This window comes from Symphalangus syndactylus, chromosome 17, assembly GCF_028878055.3.
Source record: "Symphalangus syndactylus isolate Jambi chromosome 17, NHGRI_mSymSyn1-v2.1_pri, whole genome shotgun sequence".
In the NCBI taxonomy this organism is placed as follows: Eukaryota; Metazoa; Chordata; class Mammalia; order Primates; family Hylobatidae; genus Symphalangus; species Symphalangus syndactylus.
This window is the reverse complement of record NC_072439.2, coordinates 25692240-25704259: the sequence shown is the minus strand read 5'-3', so window position 1 is coordinate 25704259 and position 12020 is coordinate 25692240. Positions and strand designations below refer to the sequence as shown.

Below are 12020 nucleotides of genomic sequence, written 5' to 3'. Positions count from 1 at the left end.
TCTAGGACCATGAAAGGGCATATGACACAAACATTCCTTCAAGCTTGAGTATTAGTTTCCTGCTACTACTTTAATTCTAAAACTTGTACCTAGTGGTTTTCCCTAATCATTAAGAGCATGAAATGGCAACTTTATCCTCCTCGTATGATAGTTTCCCCAAATCTAATTTTCACAACTCTTAATGTCAGTTTCTGCTTTCTAACTTTCCCACAACCTGGTAAAAGCTAGATTTCATAACTGTAATTTACTGTGTTAAAACAACAGTTTGTATTTTTCTGTTTTTTTCTTTTTGTACTTCAACCCACTTAGTCCACCTGCCTGTTACCTTTCCTTCCTCTGTCCCTTCTCTGGAGTTAAATATTTCTCTGGAAATATTTATTTGAATTTCCCTGGCAGTGGCCAGGGTAGTAAAGAGAAGAGCTGGATTACTAAACAAGAATTGAATATATAGAAATTCTTAAACTTGTTTTTCACAGGCTTTATCTGAGTGTGCAGTGACACTGAAAACAATTCATCTCAAACGGGTAAGCCTTTTAGTCCATGCCCCTTCATTTTCACCTCACATGTGGTATTATTATCTTGTTCTTGAAAGATGTATCTTGTGTAAAATTTAACTTTTGTTTTGACTTTTTGGATGTGGGGAAAGGGGATGAATGAAAATAGCAGTATCCATTTATTGTCCTTCATGTTTTGGGTAACATGTTTTGGTTTGACTAAGGATGTGAAAAATCTTACCGAGAATTTCAAGATTCAGTTTTCACGATCTTGTAGGCTTCTTCACTACCAGATTTTTTATTTTATTTTTATTTTTATTTTTTTTTTGAGACTGAGTTTCACTTTTGTTGCCCAGGCTGGAGTGCAGTGGCATGATCTCGGCTCATTGTGACCTCTGCCTCCCAGATTCAAGCAATTCTCCTGCCTCAGCCTCCTGAGTAGCTGGGATTACAGGCACCCGCCACCATGCCCGGCTAATTTTTATATTGTTAGTAGAAACAGGGTTTCACCATGTTGGCCAGGGTGGTCTCAAACTCCTGACCTCAAGTGATCTGCCTGCCTTGGCCTCCCAAAGTGCTGGGATTATAGGCGTGAGCCACTGCTCCCAGCCTATTTTTTATTTATTTACAGGGTCTCACTCTGTCACTTAGGTTGGAATGCAATGGTGCAATCTGGGGTCACTGCAACCTCCACCTCCTGGAGGCTCAACCGATCCTCCCATCTCAGTCTCCAGGGTAGCTGGGACCACACAGGTGCATGCTACCACACCCGGCTAATTTTTATATTTTTTGTAGAGATGGGGTTTCACCATGTTGGCCAGGCTGGTATTGAACTCCTAACCTCAAGTTGATCTGCCCACCATGTCATCCCAAAGTGCTAAGATTATAGGCATGAGCCACTGTGCCTGGCCTTGGTTTTTTTTTAATATATATTTTACTTTATTTTTTGTGGTAGGTTCTCCCTGTGTTACCCAGGCTGGAGTGCAGTGGCATGATCTCAGCTCATTGCAGACCCCACCTCCGAGGCTCAAGTACTCTTCCCATTTCAGCCTCCTGAATAGCTGGGACTACAGGCGCACGCCACCACACCTGGCTAATTTTTGCGATTTTTATAGAGACCAGGTCTCACCATTGTGCCTAGGCTGGTCTTGAACTCCTGGGCTTAAACATTCCTCCTGCCTTGGCTTCCCAAAATGCTGGTATTATACCATGCCCAGCTGATTCTGGGTATTTGTAAATAACTGGAATTGGTTGCCAACATTTAAAAATCTCAGATACTTTTTTTAACCAAAAATTCTTCCCTCCAGCCTCTCTCAAAGCCATAGAATGCCAGCACAGGACTGTTATTGCCACATAGCTACAGCCAGCTAAAGAGCAGTAGTTGCCCTCACCCCCTAAAAAGAACATGAGCTTTTGCTCAGTGGTCTCCATTCAGCTGTGCACTCATTTGAACTTGGTTTTTTGATTCTAATAGAGACTTGAAGTGTTTTCAATTCAGCAGCATTTCTACTATACTTGCTACCTGCCAGGGTGGGGTAGGTGTGTGTTTAGGGACAGCAGGGGAACTGTATAAAGGTAAACAAAGCACCCCCCGATACTCGGGAGCTCAGAATCAAGGGAAACCAACACATAAAAAACTCCAGTGGGTTAAGTACTTTAGTGGAGATATATAAAATATTGTGGAACTAAAGCTGAATGGGCAATTTTGCCTGAGGAGGCAATCTAAGCAAGCTGTAGGAAAGAGGTGATATTTTTGATGGCCCTTAAATGTAGATTGATGGGACTAATAGGGAGCTGGCATTCTGGGCAAAGTAAAGTAGGTGTACAAAGACAGATTAGATTAGATATCGCATGGTGGATTTGGTGGGAAGTTATAGACTTAATTCTGTTTAGCTAAAGTATAGAGGCAGAAGTGATAGCTAAAAAATAAGATGAGACTAGATAGATAAAAGCCTTGTATTACAAGTGTAAAGTCAGGAAATCAGTAGGCAGTGGGTTTGTAATTTAGGAGGGAAAGTGTTTGGAACAATGGGTCTGAAGCAGTTAGGATTAAATACTGATTTTGGAGTCCTCAGTGTAAGTCAGTCAAAGTAAAGCCATAGGAATGACTGAGACTTTCTAAGACCAGAACAGAAAGAACTTTGGCTCAAGCAAGAGTCAACAGAAAGGTAGAAGTAGAACCAGATAGCCAGGTGTGGTGGTGCACGCCTGTAATCCCAACTACTTGGCAGGCTGAGGCGCAAGAATTGTTTGAACCCAGGAAGTGAGGTTGCAGTGAGCTGAGATCGTGGCACTGCACTCCAACCTGTGCGGCAGAGCGAGACTGTCTCAAAAAAACAAAAACAAAATGAAATGAAAAAGCAGAACCAGAGGTAGGAGCATTATGAAAGATAAGGGAAGACAGTCTCAAGAGAGGAGATTGGATGGCGTTGTTTGGATGCTAAACAGTCAAGGTGGATGTGGATGACGGATGAAAGGAAACAGTAAGGATGGTATTTCTACTTCAGAAGTATTTGTTTTATCCATAGAAGTCTTAATTTACACATACAGAATTGAGTCAAACAATATTATATTTTAAAGTGTTTTGCTTCAAAAAACAAAAAGAAAAAAATGTTTTGCTTCATTGTTCTTTTTTCTCGTTCTTGTGACTGACTTGAGGTGTAAGTTTACTTTCCCTGATTCAAAACAAACAAAACTACACTCTTTTAAAGTGATAACAGTGAGGTTACAAAGTGATGAACATTGCACAGGAAGCAAGCACAGACAGGGTAGACATAAGAAAAAGATGAGAAGGAAAGTAGGAGGGATCTGGGAAACAGTTCAGGGTTACTGCCACTCAATTACAGACAGGTTTCCTCTGATGGGTTATTAAACTGGGACCTAGATCCAAGGTGAAGGAGGAAACATAAATCCTTTGATTCAGGAGCACTAATATTAAACAGGAATTCCAGATGTTAGTGCAAGGAAGAGTACATCGAGGAGAGATACACTGATTTTTTTTTTTTTTTTTGAGACAGAGTCTCGCTTTGTCGCCCAGGCTGGAGTGCAGTGGCATAATCTCGGCTCACTGCAGCCTGTGCCTGCCAGGTTCAAGTGATTCTCCTGCCTCAGCCTCCCGAGTAGCTGGGATTACAGGCATGCGCCATGACGCCCAGCTAATTTTTTTGTATTTTTGGTAGAAACAGGGTTTCACCATGTTGGCCACACTGGTCTCAAACTCCTGACCTCAAGTGATCACCCATCTCGTCCTCCCAAAGTGCTGGGATTACAGGCATGAGCCACTGCACCCGGCCAAGAACCTTATTTTTCAGATGGAGAAACCGAGGCTCAGAAAGGTTAAGTAACTTGCCCAAGTGCAGCAAACCACCAGGGCACATGTATACCTATGTAACAAAACTGCACGTTCTGCACATGTAACCCAGAACTTAAAGTAAAATTAAAAAAAAAAAAAAAAAGAAGAAAAGTTGTCAGAGCCAGGCTTCAAACCAAGGCAGTCTGGCTCTCGAGTCTGTGTTCTTAAGCACAATACTATATTGCCTTTAAAGTGTACATGTATTGTTCCAATTCTTTTTAAGCTTATTAATGTCAAGCAAGAAAATAATTGTAAGTATCTTTTAATCTTCAGGGCCCAGAATGTGTTCAGTATCTTCAACAAGAGTACCTGCCCTCCTTGCAAGTAGCTCCAGAAATAATTCAGGTAAGAGCTGTTTCTTACCATTGTGTAGGCGAGAGATCACAATAGTAGCAGCATTGCCTGTAACATTGTCGCTAGCAGAAATAAAAAATATTTTCATATTATATAAGTTGTTGCCAGTATCTCAAAATACTGTTTATGCTTATCACCATTTTGAAATTATGAGCTACTAAGTAATATCACTACATCTTGTTACCTAACAAGTTAATAAGTCCTTACTGTTCTACCATACTTTAGTTTGATAACCATTATTCAGTATAATTGGCTTCTATCGTAATCCCATGTATTTTGTTTTATGCATTTTTTTAAAAAAACATTCTAAAGGAGCCTAGTAGGCTTTGCCAGACTGCTGAAGTTCCATAGCAAGAGTTCTGAAGCTTTGTGCCAGGTAGTTCGTTGTGTGTACACCAAGCTTATCAATGCTTAATCTGTAAATCTGAAACTGTCTTTTAAGGAAAGTGTCTGGAAAGTTACCTTATACTTTTAACAAGTCATTTGTATAATATTGTTTCATGGCATATAATTTTCCAGATTTCTTGTCCAGTAGTACATGGAGTTAATGACGTATCAAACTTTTGATTAAAACTAGAATTACAATCTCTTATGTAGATTCCAAAATTTGTTTCTTCATCAATAGTGTTTTTATTTTATTGTAAGAACACTTATATGAGATATACACCATCTTAACAATTTTTACGTGCACAACACAGTATTATTAATTATAGGGACAGTGATGTACCTATAAAATATAGGTGGATCTCTAGAACATACTCATCTTGCATAACTAAGACTTTATACCCATTGATTAGCAATTCCCATTTCCCACAGCCCCTATCTCCTGGAAACTACCATTCTACTCTCTGATTCTATGAATTTGACTAGATACCTAATATAAGTGGAATCATACAGTTATCTCTCTTTTTGTTACTGGCTGTTTCACACAATGTCCTTTAGGTTTATCCATGTTGTTACATATGGCAGGATTTCCCAATTGTTTAAGGCTGAATAACATGCCATTGTGTGTATATATCACATTTTCTTTATGCATTAATCCACTGATAGATTCATTTGGGCTGTTTTCACATGTTGGCTCTTGTAAGTGCTACAGTTAACATGGGAGTGCTAATATGTCTTTGAGATGCTGATTCCAATTCTTTTAGATAAATACCCAGAAGTGGGATTGCTGGATTATATGGTAGTTCTATTTTTAATTTTTTGAAGAAACATCTTACTATTTTCTATAGTGGCTATACACCATTTTGCATTTCCATCAGTTGTGTAGCAGGGTTCCAATTTTTCCACAATCTCACCAACACTTGCTGTCTTTTGTTTTTTTTGTAATAGCCATTCTGACAGGTGTGAAGTGATATCTCATTGTGGTTTTGACTTGCATTTCCCTTATGATTAGTGATGTTTGAGGATTTTTTCATACACCTGTTAGCCATTTATATTTGGAGAAGTCTATTCCATTCTTTACCCCATTTTCTAATCAAGTTATTAAGTTTTTTGCTATTGAATTAAAGGAGTTTTTTTTATATGTTAGAAATTAACCCCTTATCAGATAAATGGTTTGCAAATATTTTCTCCCATTCTTTAGCTATTCCAGAGGTTGCCTTTCTGCTCTGTTGATTGCTTACTTTATGGTGCAGGAGCTTCTTAATTCAATGTAGCCCCACTAATGTAGCTTTTCATGATATCAATGAAATCATTTCAAAGACCAGCATCTTGAAGCTTTTCTCCTATGTTTTCTCCTAGTTTTGCAGTTTGGAGACTTACATATAAAGTCTTTAATACATTGAGTTGATTTTTGTGTATGGTGTAAGATAAGGGTCTCGTTTTCTTTTGCACATAGATATCTAGCTTTACAAGCACCATTGTTGAAGAGATTATTGTTTCCCCATTGTGTATTCTTAGTACCCTTGTTGAAGATCAGTTGACTGTATGCAGGAGTGGATTTTCAAATTCTATTTTGTTCCATTGGTTTATGTCTCTGTCTTAAAAGAGAGAGGGTCTCACTCTGTTGTCCAGACTCAAGTGCAGTGGCACTATCATAGCTCACAGCAACCACAAACTCCTGGACTCAAAGAATCCTTCTGCCTCTGCCTCCCAAGTAGCTAGGATATATGTCTGTCTTTTGCTAGTACCATACTGTTTTCATACTGTAATATTAAAATATATTTTGAAATCTGGAAGTGTGGTACATCCAGCTTTGCTCTTTCTCTGGATTGTTTTGGCTATTCAGGGCCTTCTGTGATTCCATGTAAATTCTAGTTTTATTTTTTCTGTTTCTATAAAATATGCTCTTGGAACTTTTACACGGATTGCCTTGAATCTGTACGTCACTTTGTTTTTTGTTTTTGGAATGATTAAGAAGCTTTTTAAAATTTTTTAAATTTATTTTTATTTTTTTGAGATGGAGTCTCACTTCAGTGCCCAGGCTGGAGTGCAGAGGCACGATCTTGGCTCATTGCATGCAGCCTCCGCCTCCCAGTTTCAAGTGATTCTGGTGGCTCAGCTTCCTGAGTAGCTGGGATTACAGGCAGGCACCACCATGCCTAGCTAATTTTTGTTTTTGCTTTTTTTTTTAGTAGAGACCAGGCTGGTCTCAAACTCCTAACCTCAATGATCTTCCCACCTTGGCATCCTAAAGTCCCAGGATTACAGGCATGAGCCACCTTGCCTGGCCATTAAGAAGCATTCTGTTGACCTGATGGAACAGGGATATTCATTTAGCAGCTCAGTTTTATATACTCTTTCCCCTGTGTCATTTTACATAATGTGTAAAGTGGGGGGGGGGGACCCTTTTATTGCAGACATTTCCAGAGTTTTGAGACAGTCTTGCTCTGTCGCCCAGGCTGGAGTGCAATGGCACAATCTCTGCTCGCTATAACCTCCGCCTCCCGGGTTCAAGCAATTCTCCAGCCTCAGCCTCCCAAGTAGTTAGGATTACAGGCGCCCACCACCGTGCCTAATTTTTGTATTTTTAGTAGAGATGGGGTCACCACGTTGGCCAGGCTGGTCTTGAACTCCTGACCTCAAGTGATCCGCCGACCTCGGCCTCCCAAAGTGCTGGGATTACAGGCGTGAGCCACTGCACCTGTCCAGAACCAGGGGCTTTTCTGTGACCAAGGTAACCCCCTATCAGTTATCCTAGCCTGTAGTGGCCTTGGACTTTACTGCTAGGCACTGGCTTTCAGTATTGCTTTGTACTTCCCTGTCTTCTCCTTGAGCAATGCCACTAGCCCAGACAGGGCACCTGCCCTTTCACTTCACAGGTAGATTCCCATCAGAACTACTTTGAAGGCCAAAATGAGCTGGGTGAGAGAGCTGCTTTTTCTCCTGCTCTCCTTTCTTGTGTCCTCATTCTTCCCCACAATTTTTTTGATGTGTTCCATGATCTCCTTATTTATCTTGATCTCTATATCCACCAGGACCTGCTCTTCATAATATAAATAGAATTGTAGGAAGGGTAATGGTATTGTGTTCTTAAACATCATGATCTGCATCCAAGGGTTTTTTGTTTGAGATGGCATCTTGCTCTGTCGCCCAGGCTAGAGTACAGTGGCACGATCTTGGCTCATTGCAACCTCCGCCTCCCGGGTTCAAGCGATTCTCCTGCCTCAGCCTCCCAAGTAGCTGGGATTACAGGCGCCCGCCACTGCACCCACCTAATTTTTGTATTTTTAGTAGAGACGGGGTTTCACCATCTTGGCCAGGCTGGTCTCGAACTCCTGACCTCGTGATCCACCTACCTCGGCTTCCCAAAGTGCTGGGATTACAGGCGTGAGCCACCGTGCCCCATCCAAGGGTTTTTTTTTTTTTTTTTTTTGGATTTGAGGTATGTTGAAAAATACAAATTTCCTGGCACTGTCACCCAGCTCCCCATGTGTGTTAAAATTCATTGTTATGACCTTCACCAAGTCCCTGAACACTACTACATCACCCTGGTCTGGGTACTGCAGAATGGTAAGGGCCCCTTCACAGGTGGTGGCAGTCAGACAACAAAGAGAGGTAAGAGAACAGCAGACACCACTTCTCAGCAGATTGCTTTGGGTAGCGAGGACATTTTAACAATATTAAGTCTTCAGTCCATGAACACAGCTGTCTTTCAATGGTGTTTTTTTGTTTTTTGTTTTTATTTTGAGACAGGGTCCTCACTCTGTCACCCAGGCTAGTGTGCAGTGGTGCGATCTCGGCTCACCTCAACCTCTGCCTCCTGGGTTCAAGCAGTTCTTCCACCTCAGCCTCCCAAGTAGCTGGGACTACAGGCGCGTGCCACCACACCTGGCCAATTTTTGCATTTTTGGCAGAGATGGGGTTCCACCATGTTGGCCAGGCTGGTCTTGAACTCCAGACCTCAAGTGATACAGCCACTTTGACCTCCCAAAGTGCTGGGATTACAGGCATGAGCCACTGTGCCCAGCCTCAATGGTGTTTTTTGAAGTTTTTATAATGCTGTTTTTTCAAAAATAAAGTAGATCTCACGTGAGTTTAAAAAATGAATTTAACTCATTTTTAATGAATTTGTGATCTCTTATTTCACAGTATACCACCTTTAACTTTAGAGATATTAATGACTTTCTTGGTTATCATTTGATATATAAGTAAACTCATATTTTAATGAAAATAATAAATTACTATTCTTGTGATCTTAGTGCTCATCAAAAGTAGAACTTAGACCATTCAGTTTACAGCTAATCTTCCAGATTGCTAAATGAAACAAAATTATTTTTCTATTTAGTAATTCATTATGAAAGATAAGGAACCTCAGTTTTCCCTTTTTCATATGCCTTATGTCAGACAACACATTTTGCACAATATTCTCTATTAGAATTCTCTTTTCTTTTGGTCTAGCTCTGTTTGGTTATCCCTCTTACTAGATGTGAGCAGCCGTAGCAATGTAGTTTTTGTCCCACTTACTCCTCTCAGGCATGAATCTATCTTGTCTAGGAGAGCTATGTTCTCAAAAGTGAAAGCAGCCTGTTTGACAAGTACTAACATTTGAAAATGCTATAAACCTCCTGTGGTGAGATACTGTTTGAATTGATCTTGATAAGTTAAATACTATGAATTTGAAGCAACCTTAAATTCCTTTGACAGATAAATGGATAAACAAAATATGGTATATACATACAATAGAAAATATTAAGCCTGATTTATAAAATAATCCTGTCATATGCTGTAATGTGGATGAACCTAGAGGACCTTATGCTAAATGAAATAAGGCAGTTATTAAAAGACAATGCTATGTGATTCCATTTGTTTGAGATATCTAAAGTAGACTCACCAAAGCAGAAAGTGGTGGTTGCCAGGGGCTGGAGTAGGGGAAAATGGGTAGTTCTTCAGTTAAGAGGCAGAAAGCAAGCTTGTTTTGCAAGATGCAAAAGTTCTAGAAACCTGTTGTACAACAGTGTGCATGTAGTTAATGCTTTACTGTACATGTAAAAGTGGTTAAGGTGGTAAGTTTTAAGTGTTTTTAACTACAGCTTTTTAAAAAAAAAAAAAAAAAGCTGGGCACAGTGACTTATGCCTGTAATTCCAGCTTCTTGGGAGGCTGAGGTGGGAGTGTCCCTTGAGCCTAGGAGTTGGAGGCTACAGTGAGCTATGATCACACCACTGTACTCCAGCCTAGATGACAGAGCAAGACCATCTCTTTAAAAAAAAATTAAAAAAAAAAAAATGGATACGAATTACAATGGATTTAATACAATACATTTGTTCTTTTTCTCCCTCTTTTCCCCACCCCCCAGGAGTTTTGTCAAGCGCTTCAGCAGCCTGATGCTAAAGTTTTTAAAAATTACTTAAAGGTAGGTATTTGTGAAACTCACATATCTTCATACAATTAGGTAATGTTTGAGAGCCAAGAGAGAATACATATCTGCAATTATAGATGTTTATGTGAAGTCCCTTTTAACTAAGCTCTTGAAAAAGAGCATAAGTTAAGTAAGCACACTGAATGTGTACACCTTTGAGTATATTGGTGAGAAAATGCCAGTTTTCTTTTACAGTTTCATGATGTAATTAAATAGAAACTAGAGGGATTAGGAGAATAAGAAATGTTCAAGCACAGTTGCCCAAATTAAGTTGAAAAGAAGGGGCTAAAAATATAAAAACAGAAGGATGAGATACTTGCTTATATCCTATTTTGAAACATTTGAACTGTAAAACAGACAAAAAGGAGAATCCTCAGATTTGGGCCATCAAGCCTCCTTTTTACATTTACAAAATTACTGATTTTTTTTTTTTTTAACTCTGTAAATCAACAAAAAGTGTCACATGTTTATTTGGTATTCATAGTTATAATTAAGTTCATGAGATGAAACTGTCTTGGTCTTACCTAGGTAGTCATTCATTTCATACATAATGACTGCTTTTTATGTACCAAGTACTACAGTAATGGCTGCAAATACAACTATGAGTAATTTTCCCTCCCCATAAGGAGCTCATGATCTAGAAATAAAGTTACAGTGTGACAAGATGAATTATTTTTTATTATCTTCACTCAAATAATTTGAAGACAAAGCACTATATTAAATTCAGTAGCAGGTAACTTAGTGTATCACCTGGTTCTTTTGGCAAAGACATTCAGTAGAATTTGTAAGTCAAAGGGCTTTGCGCAGTAAATAATTTAAGTGTGCCATCCTTTGACTGTGGTTCTAACATCTTCCCTTGTCAGTTTTTTCTTAGTTGTAGTTTGTCAGCTTAAACATCTCAGAAAGTTTGTGTGGAAGAATATTGAGGGCTTGTTTTTGTTTATCATTGGGAACCCTCCCCTTCGCCATCCTCCCATAAAAAAGCAAAGTGCCTACAGGAGTAACCCCTGTTAAATAACCCATCAGTCAAACTGAATTTAAGGACTCAATCCTCACTATCTGTTAGAGGTGTCTGTAACAGTAGATCTAGGTACCCTATAGAAGGCTTGTTCTCCAGATGTGGTTATTCATCTGCATAGCATTTATAAAAAGTCTTCCTTCTGGGCCCAACTTCTCTTCAGTGATGACATTATCTTAGTGATCATAATTATCTCAGTGTTAGCATTATTATTCTAGTTGGAAAAAATTAATTTCATTCTTTTGTGCTCACTCCTCCCTTCACATCTGATTGACCCTCAGATCTTGCAGACTGTTTCCTCATCCTCTCTCTCTTCTGTCTCTGGTGTAGGCTGATATTATCTTACTCTGATCACTCTTCTCTTGTTCTAGCCAGGCTGATGTGTTTGAAAACTTCAAACAGTCCTTTGATATTTATTCGCCTTCCTCATAACCTTCCTGAACAAATTCATGTTTCTCAGTTTGGCACTTAATTTTTTTTTCATATTCTGATCTGAGACTACCTTTCCGTTTTTTCTTGCAGAAATGGTGTATACTGTTCTTGTAGTTCTTCAAAAATCCTGCCTTACTAGCAGCCCAACTTCTGTATGAACTGTACCCATTTTTCTAGGTTTGCCTTAAGCACAGCCTCCTTGTAACTTGTTTTTTGCCTATATAGTGATCATTCTTTTCCCTGCACATAGTCAGTAGATTATCTATTAAATGAATCTCCTAGGTACTAGGGCACTATCAATACTGTTCTTGTCTGTATTAGTCCATTTTCATGCTGCTGATAAAGCCATACACGAGACTGGGCAATTTACAAAATAGGTTTATTGGACTTACAGTTCCACATGGCAGGGGAGGTCTCACAATCATGTCGGAAGGCAAGGAGGAGCAGGTCACATCTTACGTGGATGGCAGCAGGCAAAGAGAGAGCTTGTGCAGGGAGAGTCCCATTTTTAAAACCATCAGATCTTGTGAGACCCATTTACTATCAGGAAAACAACATGGGAAAGACCT

The 12020-nt window shown here is 39.5% G+C and overlaps 1 protein-coding gene and 1 pseudogene across 3 annotated transcripts in view; one reads left to right on the top strand and one right to left on the bottom strand.

The window, feature by feature from the left end:
* Positions 1–12020, top strand: part of XPOT (exportin for tRNA) — a 44668-nt gene that overhangs the window by 31089 nt on the left and 1559 nt on the right. For all 3 annotated transcript variants that reach the window (XM_055249643.2, XM_063621241.1, XM_063621242.1), the window contains 3 exons: positions 477–524; positions 4120–4191; positions 9939–9995. In XM_055249643.2, the coding sequence (XP_055105618.1) occupies positions 477–524; positions 4120–4191; positions 9939–9995 (177 nt within the window). The remainder of the gene's footprint in view (positions 1–476; positions 525–4119; positions 4192–9938; positions 9996–12020) is intronic.
* Positions 7368–9121, bottom strand: LOC129465956 (small ribosomal subunit protein mS25-like; annotated as a pseudogene).